General features: G+C 35.2%; 1 protein-coding gene across 6 annotated transcripts in view; it reads right to left on the bottom strand.

The window, feature by feature from the left end:
- Nucleotides 1-14,326: 14,326 nt before the first annotated feature.
- The window catches only part of USP15 (ubiquitin specific peptidase 15), a 144,391-nt gene continuing 132,240 nt past the window's right edge, over nucleotides 14,327-26,477 (bottom strand). For all 6 annotated transcript variants that reach the window (XM_002823463.4, XM_002823464.4, XM_054527328.2 and 3 more), the window contains 4 exons: nucleotides 25,738-25,887; nucleotides 22,583-22,686; nucleotides 17,681-17,769; nucleotides 14,327-14,777 (listed from right to left, as the gene is read on the bottom strand). In XM_002823463.4, the coding sequence (XP_002823509.1) occupies nucleotides 14,595-14,777; nucleotides 17,681-17,769; nucleotides 22,583-22,686; nucleotides 25,738-25,887 (526 nt within the window). In that variant the 3' untranslated portion in view covers nucleotides 14,327-14,594. The remainder of the gene's footprint in view (nucleotides 14,778-17,680; nucleotides 17,770-22,582; nucleotides 22,687-25,737; nucleotides 25,888-26,477) is intronic.

Genomic DNA, 26,477 nt, shown 5'->3' with positions numbered 1-26,477 from the left:
GTGAGCCCTTATGTGTTAGGTGAGTCTTTTGAAGGCAGCAGATAGTTGGTTAGTGAATTGTTACCCATTCTGCAATTCTGTATCTTTTAAGTGGAGCATTTAGGCCATTTACACTCAACGTTAATATTGAGATGTGAAGTACCATTCCATTTATTGTGCTATTTGTTGCCTGTAAACCTTGGTTTTCTACCTTTACTTTTTGCGGGGGAGGGAGTGGAACAATGTTATTATTTCATTCTATCCTCCTTATTGGATTTTAGCTGTAACTTTTTTTTGTTTTCTTCTTTTTTGATGGTTGTTCTAAGGTTTATAATATACATTCTTAACATATATTCTTTTGCATTGACATTATACTATTTCATATATTAATGTAAGAACTTTATAACAATATAATTCCATTTACACCCCTCTCATCTTTTGTCTGTGTTGTCATGTATCTTTACTCCTACACGTTACAAGCCCCACAGTATACTGTCATATATTTTGCTTTGAACAATCAGCTGATATTAAGAAAAGCTGGCTCTCTGTGAATTACCCTTTCTGTATTGCAATTCACCTGTCTTGACAAATTGGCTCTGTCTAGGCAGTGGGCAAGGTGAACCTGTTGGGCAGTTACATTTTTAGGTAGATTTTGTTGCAATCAACAATAGCTCCATCGTTTTTAGGATTTCATTTTTCAATTACTAGTCACTCTGGCTTTGCAAAACTAAGACCTCTGAGACCCCTCAGCATAAACTGGCATCTTCCACATAAGCTCTGTCAACAGCATAGACTGTATGATTATGACTCAGTGCCTTCATATTTAGGTCCTGGACTTCCTTTTGTTGGTGATTTTTAAATTACCATTTCAATATCGCTGCTTGTTATTGGTCTGTTCAGAGTATCTATTTCTTCCTGATTTAAGCTAGGAGGGTTGTATCTTTCCAGGAATTTATGCATCTCCTCTAGGTTTTCTAGTTTATGCACGTAAAGGTGTTCATAGTTCTTTTATATTTAGAGTTTCTTAATGTTACTTGCAAGACTGCTAGGCTGATACAAGCCCCTCTTTCCTTACCAGAAGCCAGAAGTCTGATGTGGACATTTTGCCACAAGGATTTTGATACTAGAATTTTCCTCCTCCTCTTAATGTTAAACCTAGTTAATTAAAATAAACTCTGTTTTTAAAAATTACCAAGTAGTAAGCAAAACTGTCTTAACTCATTACTAGGCCATATCCCATGGTACACCACTTCCCTTGTAGTGTAGCTCAGGAAGAGAACTGAGATTAAGTGTGGCTCAGGGAGGATATAAGGCTTAGAGAAGAGGTAAAAGATGCTGTAAGTTATGAGGTATGGATTAGACAATGTCTGACAGGCAAAACATATATAATTGTAGAGTTATATGCTTATATTATTTATATTACAAAGAGCCATCATTTATTCTAAGTAAGTAATTGCTTATGCAGCATAAGTTCACTTTATTGTAAATTGTATCATTAAACAAAAAGTCCCCAAAACCTTGGATTTGGGATATGATATGTGATAGAGTAAAAAGGTTTTTTGTTGTTTTTAATGTTCAAATGTTACAATGCAAAGCTTGTGGGCTTTAGGGATAAAAGTAAGTCGAAAAAAGGCCATTTTCCACCCCAGATGAATACAGTTTTGGTTATCAGGCATAAAGACTAAAGTAAAAGAATATGCTCAAGGCTAACACACCTTCACACTTCAACCCCAGTCCCAAGATGACACTCTGCAATTCCAGGAATCACATGTAGACAGAAAGAACTCTGTTAAAGAAGGATCATTTTTTTTTTTTTTTCTCCAGAAAAATTTCCCACAAGTACACCAGCCGACTTCCCTTCTGGACTCATTGGCCTTTAATGGGTTATGGATCCAACACTAAATCAAAAAGACAAGGAGAATAGGACTACTTTCCACAAAATTGACTTTCAATAATAAATTCCTATCCCTAGTTACCTGGTTAGGGGGTGGATAACTTGCTATGCCCACTAGCAAGGAAGGATGACTATTGGGTGGATAACAATCATGTCTGTTGTAGCCAAATTTGACATGGAGAAGAAGAGACTTCTGACAATTTTCTTCCCTTGTCCAGAGCCTTCTAAGGTATAATACAGATCTTTGAGGTGGCAAAGAACCCAAATCAAGAGTACATTCCTTGTCTTTGGACAACTGTATTGAACAGATAAATGTTTGGGGTATCCCCAACTCAAAAAAGTGTTCCTGGCCTTGTGTAGTCAAAGTATTATTTTTGTGGAGATGCCAGAAGCTCCAAGTTGTGAAAAACATCTGAACAAATGGGAATTCAGGATGCCCTCCAACTGGAGCAAGAGATAGCAACTGTATCTTCCTTACTGGAAAAAAGAATTCCTTACAATTAAAACTTCTTTAGAAAAATATAAATGAAATATAAATTCTCTACATTTAATCTTGAATATTCCAAATTCATAAATACCGAACTTAAAATGTTAGTATATCTAAAATGTACATTTTTAGTGCACATTCATAACGTAAATTACTTTTAAAGCTGTTAAAATATGTAGCCAGCAACATGTCAGGAATACAACAAAATCACAATAAACACAATAAAGCTTCAGACTTTCAGAAAACTTGTTTAATAACTTTTACATTTAGGAACAAATACTATGCCACACATACACCATCTTAACATCTTAAGAACAATATTCTTCCATCAGGTAATTGTCTAGTGGGGGAAGAGAGACACGTAACTTATAGCCTGAGGTGGCAGTTGATGTCAGAAGATGGAGCAAGTGCATTTTGGAGCAGGTCTTGAAGGAGTGTAGGAGTTCGCCAGGTAAGAGATTAGGCAGACCATGCGAATAGAATAGTATGTGAGAAAGCCCCATTGTCAAGTAGTATGACATGTTTGAGGGAAAGTGAGGAATTAGGTGAGGGCAAATTCTTACTTTTTTTCCTTCAAGCACCAGGTTAACAGGCAACGTGGGTGGACTGACTGTTCCATACTCTTTGCTCTCTTGCTAAAGAAAGTTTATTAGAACTTGAGTATGAATGGTATTGAACAGAGAGCTGCTCTCATTTGTAAGGAAGGAACAATCATTCCCATAGTTGGGTACTTCTTTATTAGTAATAATACCTGCCACATTTTTCATAATGATCAAGACACAAAACCTTGCAATTATTCTGAAAGGTAGGTAATATTCAATTACAGTGGTAGGAGTGGATGGCTTAAGTGAATGGGGATTTGGTTTCCTTATAAATATTAATAGCCCTCCATCACAAGTAAACGGTACATTCTGAGAAAAGTCATAGGTTTGCTAAGCAAATTGCAGTTTTAAGTCACATTGTTCCCTTCTAATCAGGTTGTTCACCCCAAGCCTTCCTAGATGGACATTCGGGAGCTGCTCTAGTTTACAGAGAGGTGAGAGGCAGAGAGGTGAGGTGAGTTGCACAAAAGTGGTAGGCTCAGAGGTGGTTTAACTCCTGAGCCTATGGTCCAAACCACTCTTTTCTACATGGAGGGATGTGATGGTTTATTTAATGTGTTGACTGGGCCACAGGGTGCCCAGATATGTGGTCAAACATTATTCTGGGTATATCTATGAGGGTGTTTTTGGATGAGATTAACATTTAAATCAGTAGACTGAGTAAGGCAGATTGCCCTCTCTAATGTTGGTGGCTGTCATGAATTGAAGGCCTGAACAGAACAAAAAAGGCTCAAGTAAGGATAATTTCTCTTGCCTGATTGAACTGGGACATCAGTCTTTTCCTGCCTTTGCACTAAAACTGAAACATTCAGTCTTCCTGGGTCTTTGGCAGGTACCTTGTGGACTGGAACTTTTATCATTGGTTTTCCTGGTTCTCAACCCTTTGGACTTGGACTTGAACTACACCATTGGCATTCCTGGGTCTCCAGCCTGCTGACTGCAGATCATGAGACTTCTCAGCCTAAGTGCGCGAGCTAATTCCTTATAAATCTTTCTCTCCCTCATATATATATATGTATATATATGATATATATGTATATACACAATCTGTGTATATATGAGGGAGAGAGCTATACATATATGTGTATACACATATATGCATCCTATTGGTCTTGTTTCTATGGAGAATCCTGATTAATACAAGGAATTAGAAGAGAACTTTAAGACAGAGAAACAGGATCTGATTTTTTTTTTTTTAATGAAACCATGAAGATCATTCTGGTAGCAGGATAATGGACTGAAGTAGGAAGGGACTGCTAGCCAGATGTAATCCTATTGAGTGCACCCTGAATACACATTTATATATTTTTTAAAATGGGATGCTACATTATAGGCTGCCAAAGACATGTAGTTATTTAGTACTAGTTAAATGAAAATACATGGCTGGGTGCTGTGGTTCATGCCTGTAATCCCAGCACTTTGGGAGGCTGAGGTGGATGGATCGCCTGAGTTCAAGACTTCAAAACCAGCCTGGGCAACATGGTGAAACCTGGTCTCTACAAAAATTAGCCAGGTGTGGTGTGGTGGCACATGCCTGTAGACCCAGCTACTTGGGAGGCTGAGGTGGGAGGACCACTTGAGCCCAGAAGCTGGAGGCTGCAGTGAGATGAGATTGTGCCACTGCACTCCAGCCTGGGTGACAGAGAAAGACCTTGTCTCAAAACAAAACAAAACAAAAACCAGGCATACCTTGTTTTATTCTGCTTCACTTTATTATCATGCTTTGAAGATAATTGTTTTTGTTTCTTTACAGACAAGGCTTGTGGCAAGCCTACATTGAGCACGTCTATAGGTGTTATTTTCCTAACAGAATGTGCTTACTGTGTGTGTGTCACATCTTGGTACTTCTCACATTTCAAATGTCTTCATTATTATTGTATCTGTTATGGTGATCTGTGATCAGTAATCTTTGATGTTACTGTTCTGTTTGAGGGCACAGACGTGTGTGTTCCAACTGCTCCACTGGCCATTCCCCATCTCTCCCTCTCCATGTGCCTCCCTATTCCCTGAGACATAACACTATTAAAATCAGGCCAGTTAATAACCATCCAATGGCCTCTAAGTGTTCAGGTGAAGAGCTGTACATCTCTCTCTCTCTCAATCAAATGCTGTAAATGATTGAGCTTAGTGAGGAAAGCATGTTGAAAGCCAAGGCAGGCTGAAAGCTAGGCTTCTTGAGCCAAACAGCCAAGTTGTGTATCCAAAGGAAGAGTTCTTGAAATTAAAAGTGCTACTCAAGTGAACACATGAATCATAAGAAAAGTGATATGGAGAAAGCCTGAGTTTTTTTTTTAATAGAAGATCAAATCAACCACAACACTATCTTAAGCCAAAGCCTAATGCAGAGCAAGGCCCTCTCTCTTCAATTCTATGAAGGCTAAGGTAAGGAAGCTGTAGAAGAAAAGTCTGAAGCTAGCAGTGGTTGATTCATGGAGTTTAAGGAAACAAGCTGTCTCCACAACAGACAAGCTTAAGGTGAAGCAGCAACTGCTAATGTAGAAACTGCAGCAAGTTATCCAGAAGATCTAGCTAAGATCATTGATGAAGGTAGTTACACTAGAAACAAACTTTCAATGTAGATGAAAGTCTTATGTTGGAAGATGTCATCCAGGACTTTCATAGCTAGAGAAAAGTTGATGCTTGGCTTCAAACGAGAGACTGATTTCTCTTGTTAGGGGCCAATGCAATGCTAACTAATGTTCATTTATCATTCCAGAAATCCTGGGGCCCTTAAAATTATACTAAATATAATGTTTTTGCTCTATAAAAGGAACCATAAAGCCTGGATGACAGCACATCTGTTTATAGGAAGGTTTACTAAATATTTTAAGCCCACTGTGGAGATCTACTGCTCAGAAAAAGATTCCTTTCAAAATATTACTGCTCATTGACAAGTGCACCTGGTCACCCAAGAGCTCTATGGAGATGTATGAGATTAGTGTTTTTCTGCCTGCTAACACAACATCCATTCTGCAGCCATAGATCAAAGAATAACTTCAGCTTTCAAGTCTTACCATCTAAGAAATACATTTTATAAGGCAAAAGCTTTCATAGATAGTGATTCCTCTGATGGATCTGGGCAAAATAAAAACCTTCTGAAAAGGATTTGCTATTCTGGATGCCATTCATTCAGAATATTTGTGATTCATGGAAGTCAAAATATCAACATTAACAAGAGTTTGAAAGAAGTTAATTACAACTTTCATGACTTTGAGAAGTTCAAAACCTCAGTGGTGGCAGTAACTGCAGATGCGGTGAAAATAGCAAGAGAACTACAAGTGGAGCCTGAAGATGTGTCTGGATTGCTGCAATCTTATGATAAAACTTGAACGGATGATAAGTTGCTTCTTATGGATGGGCAAAGAAAGTAGTTTCTTGACAATCTCAACATCTGTGAAAAGAAGGGGGGAAAAAGTCTTCTCCTGGTGAAGATGCTGTGAACATTGTTGAAAAGACAACAAAGGATTTAGAATATTCCATAAACTTAGTTGATGAAGCAGTGGCAGGGCTTTAGAAGATTAACTCCAATTGTGAAAGAAGTTCGGAAAGAAGTTCTACTATGGGTATCAAATATTATCAAATAGCATTGCATGCTAGAGGAATCTCTTGTAAAAGGAAGTCAATCGATGCAGCAAACTTCACTATTGTCTTACTGTAAAAAATTGCCACAGCCACCCTAACCTTCAGCAACCACCATCCTGGTGAGTATCTATCAAAATGAGGCAAGACTGTCCATCAGCAAAAACATTACTACTTGCTGAAGGCTCTGATGGTTATTTAACATTTTTGGGCAATAGTTTTAAAATTAAGGCATGTACATCTTTTTTAGGCACAATGCTATTGCAGTTAATAGACTACAGTATAGGGTAAATATGCCTTTTATGTGCACTGGGAAACCAAAAAATTTGTGAGTCACTTTATTTAAATATTTATGGTGGCTGGGAACCGAACCTGCAATATTTGAGGCATGCCTGTACCCATAATTGTTACTAAATATATCTGCTATGGGCTCAACTGTGTCACCTCCAAATTCAGGTTGAAGCCTTAAATAGTATTTGGAGAGGAAGTCTTTAGAAGATAATTAGGTTTAGATGAGGTCATGAGGGTGGGGGCTCCATGATGGGATTAGTGCCCTTATAAAAAAGAGATGCCTGAGAACTTGCTCTCCTCTCTGACCCTCCTCTGCTACCACGCAAGAACACAGTAAGAAGGCAGCCATCTGTAAGCCAGGAAAGGCACCCTCACCAGAAACCAAGTATACTGGTACCCTGATCTCAGATTTCCAGCCTCCAGAACTGTGAAAATATAAATTTCTGTTATTTAAGCCACCCAGTCTGTGTTTGTTATGGCAGCCTGAGCAGACTATGACAGTACCCAAACACATAAAAGCCGTAACCTCTGGAGTCTGGATTATTGTCTTTAATTCAAATGACTTTAATGACTAATGAAACTGGGCCAAAAAACAAAAAGACAACATAATTCATGTCTGCTGAATGCAAAGGTTCTAAATGTGTTAGGAAGTTATGCTCATAAATAGCTTTAAAAATTATATTTGTAACTGGATTTTGTTTTTGTATATTACTTTATATCTTGAATCTAGAATAGTGCCTGGCACATAGTGGACACTCAAAAAATATTTGATGAAGGAATGAAAGAAGCTCTAGAGGCCTTAATAGATACAGAACAGATGGTTTGTTCCAGAGCCCAGTGCCATCCATCTACAATGTGAGGAGCCAGTTAAAGAGTAAAAATGAGGAGGAGCAAGAGGATCTAGTGACTATCTGAGTTGTCTCCAGACTTTGTGTACATGAGTTTTCTCCTTCTAGCCCTCAGCTTCTACAACTGTAAAGTGGGATTCCTCAAGGATCTCTGGGGTCCTTTTCCCTTATTTCTGCATAAACAAATTACCTTAAAGCTTAGCAGCTAAAAACACAAACATCTGTTATCTCACTTTGTGGGTTAGGAATTCAGGTGTGGCTTGCTGAGAACCTCTGGATCAAGGTCTTTCATGGTGTTGCAACCAAGGTGCCTGTTGAGGATGCAGTCTCATATAATTGGATTCTAATATCCCTGATAAAATTTTAATTTTCAAGTTTACCATCATACTAAGACTTCTGTTCCAAGTCTTTTATAGGAGTGAGGCCCAAAATTTAAAAAAACAAAAACAAAAACAAATATTAAATTGACTCATCCTATTGGTTATTAATTCCTTTGCTAGAAATATATACTTTTAACAACAGCTTCAAAAATGAAATTTAAGCCTTCCTCTCCACATCCATACACTCAATACTTTCGAGACCAGCATAATTTCATGGTTGTGAAAACAGTAATTCAGAGGTTAATGACCTGTTTGGAGCTAGCTATGGTGGAAGTTGTTGTAAATATAGAATGTTTCTACCGTATCTCACTGTAGGTAGTACCCAAATATCTAGGATTAACGATGTTTACTGTTTGAATTTGCAGTATTACTTCAACTTATACAATAGGTACGTAGCTCAAAAGTGAATATAGCTCTGAGTTCTAGAAATTAAAAAGCTTTACCAAAGTCACTCAGTATTTAAGGGAGACCTACAAGAATTCTTTCTCAAATTAAAAAAAAAATACTATAAGTAATTTCCCCATCTTTACTTTTTTTTTGTTTTTTAAAATAAGGGCAACTCTAAAATAATTCCTATTTGCTTTACATAATTCTTGGGACACTGATAATTCACCACAATGTGATTACAAATAGATAATCCTTGGTGCTTCTATTAGGGAGTTCAAGAACTGAATGACTGGCTGGAGGTCGCAGTCTTTTTGGGGAAATGAGTTAAACAGGCATGATGGAATTAATTTGGATGAACTTATCAGACAATTTAAAAATTGCCCACTTGATATAATGGAAAGATGGTTCTCACTTGAAAGAAGATTAAATGCTGTATTAAATAGAAATGACTCAAGGTTAGAAGAGAGTAGGTACACATATGACTAGACATAAGTGAACACTTTAATACATTAGTCTAAATTACTTAAAACTTAGCATACTTAATCGTGAACAGAAGAGCATTAAAGAGTTACGTCTGTTAACATCGAATACTCCTTTATGGAGTTTAAAAGAGAAGCAAATACTATTAAAAAAACATTTTAGTGAGAGACTTGTGTTTGATATGTTACAAAGTCTAAGAATTCTGAAAGATTTTAAATAAAAATCAGAAATGTGGTGATGTTTTAAGGTTTAAAACAACAGCTTGGGAAATGTTAAGTATGTGTCATTACTGAGAATAATGTAATAATACACATTGTGGGAAAGACTGTTGGGATGTTTCCATATTTATTGTTTTACTTTTATGTATGTAGATTTAACTCCAGCTAACAACAAACTTAAATGTCACAGCAGATAAAAACTGTTTTGTTTCACCAAACTATAGAGAACAAGCTGCAAGTTCCTGACATGAGAAAGAAAACTTTAGCAACACGAGCACCAACTTTAATTATGATTTTCTACAGTAGAACATAGTAAATTACCAATACAACTTAAACATTTAAAATATATTTTGTGCATATTGAAAGTGTGTGGTCTTATTTTACACATTTTCAATTCCAGAGAGATAGTTGTATTTTTAGCTGCTTTGTAAAATCACATTTGCTACACATTTCTAGGAAAAAAAAATATCAAAACCCATTTGACTGATTTCCTCTCTGTCCTTTGAGACTGTAGTCCAATATATTATGTAAATTCCTGATTTTCCTTGAATGGCTTAGCCAGTTTCTGAATGTCCTTAATAGTCTAAGGTCTATTTCACAACCCTGACAAGTTCCAGGCTCCCAAAAGTAGAGCTGGGGAATAATTAAACAATGGCACCATGTGGGGTATGTTTCCCGATGCATATATTTTCCAAAAATAATTTTTGAACTGTCTGTTTTACATTATCCATTTAAAAATTCTTTACCCCATCATTAGTGAAGAAAAAAGTCTTGATAAATATTTGAATTTTTACCATCTATATTTTATTTTCCTAATTCTGATATTTTAAACCCTATTCTATGCAGCTTATAAAATTTTGATGTATTCTATGTAGCTTATAAAATAACTCCATTTTAAACCAAAGTTTTGTTATCTAAGCTATTGGGAAATTCTTTTGTTTAATATATAGTAAATATGAATTAAACACATAAAACACATACATATTGAATTGAAATGGCCTCCAAACCTAGAATGATTAAAAAAACCATCATATGTATTTCTTACTAGAAAATCTGATAATAAAATGATATATAACATAGATCTGCAATTGAATATATAACAAAAACTAGCAAGGATATAAATACACTCACCTTTTCCTCCTTTCCCTATCCTCTGGTCAAGTGGCACTTAAAAGAATTATTTGGGAATAAATATCAATTTATTTTCAAGAGAGGTTGTTTCCAAATTCCTCATGTTAAGTTATTCAAAGAGCAAAAAAATTTTTATTTTTTTGTAAAGTAAAAACAAAAAATGAGCAAAAACTTCTACTCTTATTCTTTGGCCCTAGAAAGGAGCTTTTCCTTTCCTTCTCACTCCTCTGATATTTTAGAGGACCTCTGGTTCCTTCCCCTAGTCTATGATTCAAGAATTTTCCACATTTCTATCTTAAAAATTAAAGTGGTGAGCTCATCTACACTGCACAAGCACAGGAGATCAGAAACATGCTACACAGGGAGAGTTCGAAGCAGGCAATAATGAAATGCATTATCTGTAGATAACTTAAAAATAACAAAACAAAAAATTGGCCTTTTTCTTGTCATTTAAACGTTATCAGTCTAATATATTCCTCCTCTCTGAGGCAGAAAGCTCCTACTACACCCTACACTCCCTTTGGTGTACCACTGAAGGAGACTCCATTTCAGTCTCCCAGCTTATTTTATAAGATAAACTCACTTCAATCAAATTAGTTCATAAAAAACTCCACCACCTTTATGTTGTATCTATTTTGGTACTTACTGATTTTCTTTGTGCCCAAATCAGTTTTGTGTAGTTTTATATCCAGTTGTCAGGAAAGCAAGGATAAATACAGGACTACTAGAAGAACACAGATTATGAGAAAGCAAGATATTTAAATAAAGCACCAGCCTGCAACTTTTTCAAGGAGATTAATTAAAACTACATTATAAGGCTGAGGCAGGAGGATCACTTTAACCCAGGAGTTCAAGGTTACAGTGAACTATGATTACGCCACTGCACTCCAGCCTGGGCGACAGAGTGAGACCTTGTCTCTAAACAAACAAACAAACAAACAGAAAGCGAAACTAAAGGAGAGTTTACAAAGTCCTGAAATTCAGGGTTGCATTCGGGGAAATGGAAAGAAGGGGACACAAGTTAGATGAAAAGGTAAGAAAAAAATATGTCACACTGTATTTACCATTTAATTAAAATTGTAATAAAGGTATATAAATTAAATGAAATTAATTTTTAAAAGGGAATGGGTTAGTCAATGTTCCAGTGGGTACTTTCTTATTCAATGCTCGAATACTGAGCTAAATATACTTTTAGAAGCAAAGTTATTAGACTTCAAGATGTCTATTAGACTGAAGAAATCAGTGAGTGTGTAATAAAGTTTACAAAGCTCTTCCCATAAAATACATGATCTCATTTGAGCTCTCAACAATCCTATGAGGCAGACACTATAACACAGTGAGAGGTAGTATATATCTGAGGATAAAATATTGGCTCTACCACATAGCAATTGTGTGAGCTTGGGAATATTACTTAAATGCTTTGTATCTTGGTTTCTTCATATGAAAAATGGGGATGACAACTATCCCTACCTCATAGCTGTTGTGGGATTAAATGAGAGAATGCATATAAACACTTTAATATAGTGCCTGGTCCATAGCAAGTGCTCAATAAATGCTGGCTATTATTATCATCATTATTCTACAGGTAAAGAAACAGACTACGAAAGATTAAGTTCAAAGTCATATGATTGCTAAGTGGCAGAGCTAGAAGTAGAAATTCTAGTCTAGATATATTCCCACTACCCTGTATTACCTATGAATATCTTTTTTTTTTTGGAGACAGAGTCTTGCTATGTTGCACAGGCTGGAGTGCAGTGGTGTGATTTCGGTTAACTGCAGCCTTGACTGCCTGGGCTCAAGCAATTCTCTCACCTCAGCCGGGATCCCCAGTAGCTGGGAACACTGGTGTGTGCACACCCAGCTAATTAAAAAAAAATACATACATTTGTATAGATGAGGTTCTCACTATGTTACTCAGGCTGGTCTCAAACTCCTGGGCTCAAGTGATCCTCCCACCTCAGTCTCCCAAAGTGCTGGGATTACAGGCGTGAACCACCGTGCCCAGCCTGAATGCCTACTTTTAATTACAATATGTATTATCCTTTTGCATTATTTTTAAAGTCTACTTTTTGCAGCTGAAAAATGACATTTGAGTTTGACAGTTTCAATGGCATTATTAACATCACTTCTTTTAGTGGGAACAGAAGTTAATGACAGGCATTAAAAAGAAAGTGGTCTCTGAAGAATTAGGATGGAGACCACAATCTAGGTTTAAAAGATTTAGCTTTGACTTTTCTTTAAATCTTCAGAAAAATGGAAATATAGTCCATTAGTTGGTAGATGGCAGAAAGAATGTAAGCTCTGTGAAGGTAAGGATATTTCTTTACTGCTGTATCTCCAGACTCTAGAACAGTGATTGATTGGTACACAAACATATGTTTAATGAATAAATATTAAAGTGGACAAAAATCAACTTTAAAACATGTCCTTAATAGTAGGATTCATTTTGCTCTGACATAATTTCCTTTCTAGTATTAACTATTTATAACTAAAAAGTCTAGCATATATTCACCTAACCATAAAGTAGGGGATTTTTATTAAAAGATTAAGAGTAAGAAATAAAAGACTAAATAAGGCCTTGAATAGCTTTATTGAAATCTGTATAAATAAACATGCACATTTCAAATGTAAACTCAAGTGAACTCAAGTGCAGACAAAATTTTAACCTCTGTCATGCAGGAGGTTAGTTTACATTAAAAAAAAGAAAAAAAGAAAAAAAAAAACCCAAAGCAGCTTTTAAAATACCAGGATGATAAACCAGCTTTAATATCAAGATATAAAGCAAAGCCATGATCAACATACCTCATTTATCCTGGTCAAATGCATTTTTTTTTAAACTTTTAAATGCTAACATAAATAAATAATTTACCAAAATGTGCACTCACAGAGTGAACTTTTATTTACAATACACAATTTATAATCTATTGTATTTGATTAGTTCAAGTGAAGAACATTATACTTTTTGCTTTAATAACAGTGGGACACAAAGCAATTTCTCAGGTAGTCGATATGTGAAATGTGCCCCAGCATTTAGGTTTTCTATTAAAGGCAGTATTGTATGCCAATTTACAATACATTCTTTCAACTAGATCAAAGGGAAAAAGCAGCAAATAAAAATGTTTCAAATGTTCACACATATTTTTGGCATCCTGGATCCTTGAATGTGGTGAACTAAAATCAAATTCAAGGTGTTTATGCTTTATATACTGTACAGGTTCTGACTCTGGAACATGCAAATGCCATTTCTCTTATAACAAGTTACCTTCTGAGAAAAGCTGTAAGGCTATGGTGAATTCCATCAGGAACACACAAAGAAAGTTAACAGACCTACCTTTATAGCCAATTGTCCATTAATGATTTAAAGGCCAGTATATGAAAAAAATTTCTCATCTAAGCTTGATGCAATTATTACTATGGATACAGAATACTATTACGTCCGTCCTTATATTACAATGATTGGGAGAGCTAAAGTTGCCAAATTACCACAAAATGGGGTAGAGAAAAACAGACAGCAAAAATTTTAATTTTGGACCAACACCCAATTAAAGATATGCATTTTAAAGCAAAAAATGTTTTTGAATGTCTGAAGAATAGATCCCAATAGCAGTAAATAATACTTACATGTAACTGAAAAATGACTTTAGATGGAGTATGAAATCTAGAACCTGTTTCCACAGTGGCAGTAAAATGAATATAATACTCTGGATTTTTAAAGGTACTACAAAGGGAAATAACTTTTCCAAGGTTGTTTCTTGTATCACGATTTGGTTTTTTAATAGGCCCACATTGATTACCGGGATAAATTTGAAAATGTGGTTTTCGAAGAATGCTGCCGCAGTATTTATGCCACATTGATACTGCAGCTAAATATCATAGTAGTATATACGGCAGCCTAATGCACATGAACTAGATTATCCAAAAACTAAGTTCAGCCATAGTTTTCTTGCAGTATTATTAGAGCAAAATAAATGACCAACATCCACAAATTTAACATTTGTCATCAACTCACATCCAAAAAATTAAAGGAAACATAATTAATCAAAACAGCAGCAAACTTAAAAGGGATTTATTTGTGATTTCCTATATATATTTAGCTTGTAAATACAAGACTGTAAATGTATTAAGAGACAATTTCTGTTAAAGATTTCATTGTGTTTCACTTCAAGTACTGCACAAGTTAAAATCTGATAAAGGATTTACATTCGGTTATCTGAAACTCCCCATCTCAGACTTTTGTTTTAATGTGGTGGGTAACTTCATCATTTCCATAGATACCACCAGCAGGAAAGTGTCTCTTTTATGGCTTCTAGGACTTTCATTAGTTAGTGTGCATACAGTTTTCATTTTCTATATCATTGTCATTATCATTGCTATCTTCATCACTTTCTAATGGGATGCCAGTGGCAGCTGAAGCACCTTTAGTTTCTCGGTCAAGAGGAAAAAAGCCAGTTCCACTGAAAGTGTCTTGTCTCTGGTAGAAGAGTACATATGCTGCTTTGGACTGTCAAAACAAAGGATGTTAAAACAGTTATGATTCTCAAAGATCACATTAAATACATTATGAATTTTTAGCTGGTCACCAATTTTGGTGAGAGGGCATAAATCAAATAGAAAAACCATGCATGGTCAAATGGAAGCTACTAAAATTCATTAAATATAAGATGATTTCTAATAAAGAATAGTCATTAGAATTACAAATTTTTATGTGCTTCTAAATTATTTGGACAAAGAAATAAATGCAACTGTATCACAGATTAACCTAGTTACTCTAACGTAAAAATAGAATTCTATGCTTTCTTTCCTATCATCTCTTAAGGAAAAGGTAAATTCCTGCCTTCTAATACTAGTCACTTCATCCCATGTTTGCTGTAGAGTCCAACTTTTCCTACCATCTTAAGGATACTGTTCCATCAATCATCACTGTGTATCTTTAATGAGTTCTTATCCACTGGACTTGTCTCTTTGGCATTAAAAAATACCTAAGGTTTTTCCTATCATAAGTCCCTCTCCATTCTACTTCCCCTTCTAGCTGCCATATACCTCTCTCTTCCTCTTCCTCATAGTCAGGGTGATAAACAGAGTAGTCAATACTCATCATTCACTCTCATGCACACTTCTCAACTCAAAGTAATCCAGCTTTTTCCCAAACCATTCTAGTAAAATGGCTTTCAGTCGGGTCAATAACCTAATAAACAACTGAAATGGGTGACCTTTTCAGTTCTTTTGGTCAATCTCTCAGTAGCATTTAATGCTTTACTATTTCTTTTCTGATCAACAAACAATTTTTTGCTTCTGTGACAACACTACTCAGATCTCCTACTATCTCTTTGGTTTCTTCCCAGACTCTTCTGTGGACTCATTAAATCCTGACCTTTAAACATACTATGTTCTGTCCTCAGCCCACCATTGTCTCAACCTGAATCCTCTCACTAGGTGACTCATTTAAACCTATGGCTTCAACTGCTGCCTGAGGCTGACAACCCAAATGTACAACCTAAATCAGTTCTCACCCCTGAACTCCCGTCTTATGAGTCCAACAACCTAATGGAAATTTCCACACAGCTATCATACAGGCATCTCAAACTTCAACAGCAACTATTCTTCCTATATTCCCAATCTTGGTGAATGGTGAAGTAAAAGTCATCTTAAACTTCTCCTTCTCTGGATCTCTACATCTATTATCCTTATTATATCTTTTATCAAGTTATATTAATTCTGTCCAGTAAATATCTCATAAATCCATTCTCCCCTTGTTTGTATTGTTCTACTATTTTAATTGCTTAAATTATGTGACAGCCTCCTGTATGGCTTTTCTGTTTCTTTACTCAGTGTCTCCAATTTATCTTCTATGATGTTCTCAGAGAAATGTTAAGACACAAACTGAACAATGTTATTCTCTTGTTTAACAATCTAATGGCTTCTCATAGTCTGTAAGAAAATGTCTAAACAACTAGAATGCCACTTTTCTTGATCTAAGCGCTAAATTTATCTCCAAGCTAATTTCTTCCCCATGTCCCTTTAAGAGCTTTTCCTTTGAGTCACATCCAATTATGTGCTGTTCCCTTAAAATGTCACGCTTTGTCATGCCTCCTTGTTTCTGTAGATACCGTTTTCTTTGCTTAGAACACCTTTTGTTTAATTTACTCTTATTTTTACTAGCAGACTCAGGTCAGACAATCATCTTTACCACATGAACTTCCCTGTACTGGTACTGTCCCCTCAAACCCCAAATCTGAGTTGAGACAGAAGTTCCCTTTCTAAGTGGCCATAGTAAGGTATTTAATAGTACTTATCATGCTGTAATTGTTAATTTACTTATCTGTCTTCTTTGGTTTATAAATCAGAGATAGCTATCTTTTAAACTCTGGACTGAGTGACAGCTGTCTTTTTAACTCTGTTTAGAATGGAGTCTTTTGTGTATCTCTCTCTCTCTCTCTATCATATTCAATTTGTTGACTAAATGAAGAATCATCATTGTTAAAATGCATGGCAACCTCAAATTCGTATACTATATATAAACAAGATAACTGTTTATTTGAAGCCAAGATTAGGGCAGTGTTGTTAAAAAGACTGATGGAGGAGGTGGGCAATTTGAGGAGAACAGAATTGATTTTCTTTTGCAGAAAAAAAATTAGGAGTTTAAGTATAAACAAAAAATGTGGTTAATTAAAACAAACAATTTAAAAAATATTTATACTATTCAAGTCTCTTTTTGTCATAGATATAGGGAGAGAAATAACAGTATATATATATATATATGTATGCATCTGTGTGTACGTGTGTGTGTATACGTATATATATATACTGAGAGAGTCAGCAGTGGATGATACTGAGAGAGTCAGTGGTGGATGATAAACTGATTCATGTGTGAACAGATGGAACTTCCTCATTTTTTTACTATTCAGAAAATATCAAAGTAGTAAGTATGTATTAATCTTTTATAAATCTGTAATTTGTTTTATCTGATTATGTCATTTTGAGTTTAAATAGTTAATTTTCGTAAGGCAGGATATGACTTTAAAGATCACAGGTACGGTAAAGTACTTCAAGGATTTTTTCCTCTTGTTTAAACATTCTGGCTTTAAGTAGTCAATGTCTAGAAAGTTAAGAGCTGAATCTACTTTCCAAAGCAAAACTTAATTATTTTTATTAGAAACTCCATGTTGAAAACTACCAAAAATTTTTTCACCTTGCAATTTATGCTTTTGTTAGTGGGCAAATTTAGAAGACAAATTTCCATTTAAGGGACAATTTGACATTTCTTTAAATAAGAGTTAGTCTCTTTTAGCTACTCAAGCTGCTAGAATATAGACTACAGTGTTCCATGAGCCCCTTTTATTAATTTATATTCACTCCTTAAGACAGTGAATCCCATAGTTCTCAGGAAATATAAGACAAACTTACCACAATTTGGTCTTCAGATGCAGTGGAGACACTACTGTCATCAAAATAGTACCATTTTCCATCATCTTTATTTTTTGCAAAAGCAGTATCTAATGAAAAAAATATAATCACTGTGACAAAAATGATCTTGGTTTTCTGGGGACTCCTCAAAACTCTATAATCATCTATATGAGGAATATCTATTAAAACTGCCTGTAATCATCTATGAGGCTTATTTATTACACATTCAATTGATTCAAATGATTTATAATTTCCACAATTAGATGCCAAAAATAATTTTCATGTAAGTTGAAACATTCTTTTATCATCTCAGGAAAAAACAGATTATTTTTAAATTCACAGAATAACACTAATGATAATAAATGGTAATTAACATTCGTGTAGTGCTACTGTGTACCAGGCATAGTGTTATGCACTTTACATGTATTGTCTCATAAAGAAGGTATTATCATTATTATTATTCTCCCCACCTGAGAGATGGGAAATTAAGGCATCAAAAGAAGGATAATTTCCTCAAGGTAGTATACTGTTAGCTAGCAGTTAGGATTTAAACCTAGGTCTGTTTCTGACTTCGTAGTTTGAAATTTCAACTTATTATTCAATTATTCAATTTTCCATGACAATTTCTTTTCTGATACCTCTACTCATTATGCTATAGTGGTTTTTTTTTTTTTTTTTTTTTTTTTTTTTTTAAACACCAGAATCTCTGTCAGTCTTTAACAAAAGTGTAGTCGGTCCTGTGCATACATGGGTTCTGCATCCCTGAACCCAACCAACCACAGATCAAACATATTTGAGGAAATAAAAAAAATTCCACAAAGTCCTGAAGAGTAAAACTTAAATTTGCCACGTGCTGAGTACTATGTTCAATTCATGTGAATGAAGTGACGTGCAGGCATTGTATTAGGTATTATACATAATCTACACATACAAGTATATGAGAGGATGTGGGTAGGTTATATGCAAATACTACAATATTTTACATAAGGAACTTGAACATCAGTGGTATCCACTGATACAAAGGGATGACTGTACACAGCAAGAAAAAGGCAAAAAGTGATTAATTAATCCACATAATTTTTAAAGATCTGCTTTAAGTTAAAAAAATGCCCCTTTCCCCATCCCATGCCTTGTATAAACTACTCAATAACTGAAGAAATAAAGTTGCACAATGTTTCCAAAATAATTATATGTGGTCATTGCTTCTAAAAAGTGACACTTTGTAGGGTACGGCTTCTAAATAATTCTTCCCATCCTAAAGTAAATATTATTATTCTTCCCATTCGTATATAAATAAGAAATTGAGGTATTATCCTTAATATGGCTGAAATCAAAGGGCAATATTCTCTTTCTATTGAGTTACCTGTTTGGATGATGTTCAGAGGGAATGACAATACTTTGAAAGTAAGGTAAGCATTATCTTTGGTGAACCTCCATTGCCGGTCAGAAGATAATTCAAAAGACAAGCCAATCAACCAACCAGCCAACCAACCAACTAATCACAATAAAATAATGGTTTAAACTCTAAGTTGTTTGGTTAACAATTTTACTGAGTAACTACCATGTGGAAGAAATGTTTCATATTCTATCTGTTGTTGGTTCCCTCTCCTCAAAAATCAACCACGGAGAGAAACCGTAGAAGCAGACGGAAGTTAGAGTCAAAGGAACTAACAAGAAAAAAATTGAGAACCCTGTTCTCAATATATGAACTCAAGAATATTTCTGTGTGCATGCAAGATGGCTGAAGAATGCGACAGAATAGATGGAGGCAGAAATGAGAAAACAATCTAGAAGAAAGTTTTTAAATTTCATGCTTCAGTTTTTGTCACAGAAATCAGCAATACTCAGGCTACCTGAATCAGAGTCTTATTGCTGTTTAAAAGTCCTGTTGGGCTAACAAAATATTTGACAACTAATATGACTGTACCCCATGAACTCTGGTTAAAAATCAGCCTTGGTGAGGAGTGGAAGGAAATAGCCACGGAATGAACAGCTTCCTTTGAGCACACTTTTCCCTATTTTCTCTCCTTCCAGCTACACAGGACCTCTGCTAAGCTGTTGGAGTGCATGCTGTATTGTTTCTTGACCTGTATCCTTTCTTAAATCTAAGTAAACATGGTGCTGGGTCAATCCTTTTGTGTGCTGTGAGTTTGTCGATCTCAACCCAAGACCAGTGCAGAGTAGACGCTGCACTTAGATCTGTGTGATCTATAAGAGACACATTCAACAAAAAGGCACAGGGTTTGTAAATCAAATGATATCAAAAAGAAAGCTAGACTTGTAATACCTAAGAAAAAAGGGGCAAAGAATGTCAAATCCTGGTGTTAAAAGGAACAGAGAAAGAAGAGCTACCCATTATGAACATAAGTATAATTATGCAAAATATTCATAACAACTAATAAAACTGTTGGGAGAAGCAGGTCAATCAACACTTTAGTAGGAGTCCTGATAAATTCCTCTCAGGAATAAAATGAACATAAAAAATAACCAGGGATAGTAATGGTTTGAATACAGTTGATAAGCTTAAATTATCAGAGATATAAAGAACTCTATATCTAAATGGGGAATGTATATTTTTTTCCAAGCATACACACATTTAAGGAACTGACCATGTATTAAGACATGTTAGAACTTTCAGACTCCTAAAGATTAATATAGACAATGCTCTCAACTGCTATGTAATCAAGGTAAGAATGAAGCGACAAAACTCTCTACATTTGAAAACTAAGCATATGATTAAATGACATTGTGCTAATTAGGAAATAATAAAGGAAATTAAAACATACATACAACTGAAAGATAATGAAAATCTGAAGTACAGCTAAAGCAGTACTTAGCAGAAATTTATAGCCTTTTAATTACAGCCTTCAATATAGGAGAAACAATGAAAAGCAAAAAGCTAAGCATTCAATTCAAGAAGTTGTAAGAAGAGTAACATAGAAACCCAAAGTAACAAGAGGAACCATACAATGAAGGGAAGGGAAGAAATCAATTAGATAGAATAAATACCTACAAGCTAGGTGTCGTGGCGTGCACCTGTAGTCCCAGCTACTCAGGAGGCTGAGGTAGGAGGATCACTTGAGCCCAGGAGTTCAAGACCAGCCTGGGCACCATGGTGAAACCCCACTGCTACTAAAAATACAAAAAAATTAGCTGGGTGTGGTGGCATGTGCCTGTAGTCCAGCTATTCGGGAGGCAAAGGTGGTAGGATCGCTTGAACCCAGGAGGTGGAGGTTGCAGTGAGCCAAGATCATGTGACTGCACTCCAGCCTGGTGACAGAGAGAGAGCCAGTCTCAAAAAAAATGTGTAGATAAAATAAAATATAATAATAATAAAAACTATAAATACATACAATAACAAAAATAAAAATTTAATAAGATGAAAAGTAATTCTTTGAAAAGACTAACAAGATAGAAATCTGGGAAGACTGATACTTTTTTTTTTTTGAGACAGAGTCTTGCTCTGTTGCCAGGCTGGAGTGCAGTGGTGTGACCTCGGCTCTCTGCAACCTCTGGCTCCCTGGTTCAAGCGATTCTCCTACCTCAGCCTCCCGAGTAGCTGGGATTACAGGCACATGCCACCACACCCGACTAATTTTTGTATTTTTAGTAGAGACAGGGTTTCACCATGTTGGCCAGGATGGTCTTGATCTCCTGGCCTCATGATTCACCCGCCTCCACTTCCCAAAGTGTTGGGATCACAGGCATGAGCCACTGTGCCTGGCCAGGAAGATTGATTTAAAAAAAGAAGAGAAAAAGAATGAAAAAAGGACAAAAATAGTGTAATATAAGCATTATAAACAACAATTCTTAAATAAATTGAAAAACCTAAATGAAATGGATACATTTTTAGAAACAGAGAGAACATCAAAATATACACAAAAGGGAAAAGAAAACTGAATAGACCAATATGCATGACATAAATAAAAACAATTATGGCTGTAAAGCCTAGATGGCTTTACAGGTTAGTTCTACTAGACTTTGATGAACAGTTAATTCCTATATTGTACTAGATGTTCCAAAAACCAGAAAAAGGATAAAGCATCTCAGCTTGTTTTATGACTCTAATCTTTATTCCAAACTAAGATAATGAAAATATAAAAAACTTACAAAACCATTTCACTTATGAATGAAATTGTAACAACCCTAAATAAATTTGACTGAATCCAACTGTGTGTCAAAAAATATATCATAATAAGTAGGATATATCCAAGGAATGTAAATACTGTTCAACAGAAAAATCAACTGCTTGTAGAGTGTCGAGTGTTAGAGCCATCCTGGGGGGTGGGGGGCAATCTGGCAACACTTACTTAAACTCAGCAATCTCACTTTTGGGTATGCAGCTCAAATAAATTCTTACATACGATACCATAAACAATGGTTTATCAGTATTACAGTGGTAGAAAGTGAAAGGGAATTTAGATGTCCACCATGAGGTAAGTGGAGACATAAAATATGGTAGATGTAAATCATGAGCAGTGAGAAACAACTGACTAAATGGACACAAAGTAACACAGATAAGTCTTAATAAGTGTCGAGACCTAGTGAGATCTATAGCACAGTACCAATTATATAAATGAATAAATATTAATGATTTACAAGAGTATATGCATCAAACATGTTAGAAAGCAAAGGGGAAGGAGAATGTGGAGGGAAATGCACTCTAAATGGGACAACATTCCCTACTAGGCCTTGAACTGAGGAGTATGATGAACTCAATTCTCTATACCCTAGGTGAAAAAAAAAGGTTCAAAAGCTGACTCATTCATTAATCAATACTGAACTACTATATCCAAGACACATCTGATATTTTATCCTTAAGAAGTAATAAATATCTTAAAGAAAAAGTCTGGAGTTCTTCTAACACCATGATTTGGGTAAAAAGGCAAACTGTCAACTTACAGTGTCCTCCTCCCATCCCTCCATAGTGGTTGGAAACAGCAATCAGATTATAGCGGCAAGGACCTGCATTTGGATTAATTAAGAATTCCGACATATCCAAGTCACTGTTTAAAAAAGAAACCAAGTTAATTTTTATGTTGTCCCTAAATGCAATGAATTCTATTCCCTTCTGCCATTGTTGTTTGGCATATATATATATCTCACTAAAGAAATTATCATGAGTCAAATAACTTACAAAACAAATCATACATGTACCTCTGAGATATTAATGTTTTGGCAAACATTTGTTTATGGGCTGAAAATTTTAAAATGCTTCATTGAGTACACTGAAGAGATATCTGCACTCCCCATGTTTGTTGCAGCAATGTTCACAACAGCTAAGATTTGGAAACAACCAAATCTTGTTGATTTGATGAAACTATATGTTGCAATGTTGATGGAACTAAGTGTCTATCAACAGATAAATGGCTAAAGAAAATCTGGTACATATACACAATGAAGTACTATTCAGCTATAAAAAAGAATGAGATCCTGCCATTTCCAACAACACGGATGGAACTGGAGATTATGTTAAATCAAATAAGCCAGGCACAGAAAGACAAACATCCCATGTTCTCATTTGTGGGATCTAAAAATAAAAACAATTGAGCTCATGGACAGAGTAGAAGGATGATTACTAGAGGATGACAAGTGTGGTGGGAAGGTAGGGGAGAGGTCAGGTGGGACCGTTAATGGGTTAAAAAAAATGAATAAAACATACTATTTGATCACACAACAGGGTGACTATAGTCAATAATAACTTAATTATACATTTTAAAATAACTAAGAGTGTGACTGGATTATAACACAAACGATAAACGCTTGAGAGGATGGATACCCCATTCTCCATAATGTGACTATTTCACACTCCATCAGAACATCTCATGTACCCTACAAATATATACACCTACTATGTATCCACAAAAATTAAAAAAAAAAATAAAATAAAAATGTAGAATGTTGTCATTCAGATAAACATTTTTATGCTAACACATTTAACTCTCAGTATACCAGGAAAAACAGTCATCGCTATTGACCATCTGGGTCCAGTAGATCTTTATTTTACAGTCAATTTTAGAAAGTAATTTATGGGCAGGGTCGGAGATTAAAAAAAAAAAGAGGAAGTGATTTATATGAAGAAAAATACAGGAACAGTGAAAACTTTCTTAGAAGTTTTAAAAAATATTAATATATCAAACCTTAATTTTTATTCTACATTTGCTGTCTTTGATGACCTATATACCCGAAATGGGCAACATCCTTTGAATGTAACTGACTAATCAAAATCTATCATTCAAGAACCTGGAAGATGACTATCTTGTAAACAGCTTATTATTATTTCTGGTTGTTCTTCTTGTATTTGCTTCATTAAAAAGCAATAATGATTCTAAATTTTAAATACATCTCTGATAGATTCTAGTTTGTCATTACTTCTGATTCCTTTTTTTTTTTTGAGAGGGAGTCTCGCTCTGTCGCCAGGCAGCCTAGAGTGCAGTGGCACGATCTAAGCTCACTGAAATCTCTGCCTCCTGGGTTCAAGCGATTCCCCTGCCTCAGCCTCCCGAGTAGCTGGGACTACAGGAGTGCACAACTACACCTGGCTAATTTTTTTGAATTTTGGTAGAGATGGGGTTTCACCATGTTGGCTAGGATGGTCTCGATCTCCTGACCTTGTGATCCACCCACCTCGGCCTCCCAAAGTGCTGGGATTACAGGCGTGAGCCACTGTGCCCAGCCCTGATTCTTTTTCTTATACTTACATTGCCAAATGCTAATATTCTTGAAAACTTATAGCTCACTATTTTGTTAAAGAGAAAATGACCTTTTTTTCACTCAATAATTACAAATAATTTTCAATTTTCAATTTATAACCACCAATTAGAACGAGTAATCCAGTGAATATTTTGTTTTATGTAATCTATTTCCTTCTAGTTACCTTTGTAGATACACCTGCTTTTAGCAATTGTCTACTTACTAACTGTATCAAGTACATTTTGGTGCACAAATATCACAGAATATGAAATAATACCACTGAAAGTTCTTTTTGCAAAATGGGATAGTACCAAGTACTTGTACAAAATATTGTGTGATGAAGTCCTTCTGCTGAATGACTAAGTGACGGGGAATACAATGTTCCCTTTTTGTCATTCTGAATTCTCAACTGTTAAAAGCAGGGAAAGAAAAAAAGAGAGATAAAGTATGAAGATGTATACAGACTTCTTTGTATCCTTTTACAGACAAGATCAGGGTACGTTCAAGGTGGTATGGCCATAGATATATCTTTTTACAAATATGATGTCATACAATGGCAACAGGAAAACTGAACATAATGCAATAGGGATGATTTATTTCACTACTCTGTTATCCTTCTAAGCAATTCCACTATTCTGTTTTATTTTAGTCTTTTTGAAAACAGCATATTTAGGGCTGGGCACAGTGGCTCATGCCTGTAATCCCAGCACTTTGGGAGGCCAAGGCGGGTGGATCACTTGAGGTCAGGAATTTGAGACCAGCCTGGTCAATATGGTGAAACCTCGTCTGTACTAAAAATACAAAAACTAGCTGGGCATGATGGCGGGTGGCTATAATCCCAGCTACTTGGGAGGCTGAGGCAGGAGAATCGCTTGAATCCAGGAGGTGGAGGTTGCAGTGAGCTGAGATTGCGCCATTGCACTCCAGCCTGGGCAACAGAGTGAGACTCTGTCTCAAAAAACAAACAAACAAACAAAACACCAAAAAAACCCAACATATTTAGGAGTAAGTGATAAGTAATGATGAAGTAATTCCTAGGATAAACAAAATCACTAAGTACCATAAAGTATCTTAGATTTATAAATGAGACCAATTAACCCATAGGTAATATAACACAGAAGGATTTTTATTGTTTTTATTTTTTTAAAGTATATTTTCTCTTTGGTCTTTGGAAAATCTATAAGAAAAAATAAAAATTTTGAAACACCGATCCTTATAAATTGTTAGAACTACTCAAAAACAAACTTGAAAGCTGAAATTGGGTCCAATGGCACCTGATGTTTACTAAAGGATAATAACAAAAAGCATCAAATAAGTTTGAAAGAAGAGTTGCCCAATGCTTATAAAGTACAATTAAAGCTTACTTGATAGGAAAATCAACTAAGGTATCCAACTTGTCTCTCATGTATCGACTGTAAGAAAATCGCTTGAGATGTACTACAAGTACTGGAGGCAGGGACCATAAATCCAATTTCTTTGTGGCTTGCTGATGTTCTTTACAATTCGGACAATACCTAAGAATAAACAGAAGTATTTAAAGCTTGACAGAGGTACAAACAACCCCCATTAATGAAAATAATAGACAAAAAAGGTTTGGAAAGTTCTACATTTATTCAGTGGGCAATTATAGTATGCCTAATATGTACCAGGTTGAAAGCAACTCTTATTATTTTTATTTTCAACACATTTTCCAAATAGGTTAAACCATTACAAATTAATATGCAAATAAATATTTAAAGACATAATGAGGGCTGGATTATTTCTCTTTTAGTATGCAAATAAGACATAGGTCACAAATCTGTGCTGGAAGACAGGTATTAGAAAATCTCAAATCTGGGCTCTAATGGAATAACACCACAAAATATATCACTACACTTTTCCTAAAAAGCTTCTCTCAAAATGATTACATAGTTAAAATTTCTTGGAAAAAAAGTAACTAAAATGAATTAATAGTATAATGGCTATTATGAAAAACACAGTAATAAAATTAAGGCAACGCTGTAATTGTGTTTTTTTAAGACATTCCCATCCCTCTTAATAGGCTACAACTTATATAAAGAATCCTTTACTATTTAAAACATCAAAGAGAATTTAGTAATTACTT

The sequence above is a fragment of the Pongo abelii genome, chromosome 10 (genome assembly GCF_028885655.2).
Source record: "Pongo abelii isolate AG06213 chromosome 10, NHGRI_mPonAbe1-v2.0_pri, whole genome shotgun sequence".
NCBI lineage: Eukaryota > Metazoa > Chordata > Mammalia > Primates > Hominidae > Pongo > Pongo abelii.
This window is presented reverse-complemented; position numbering and strand designations above follow the sequence as displayed.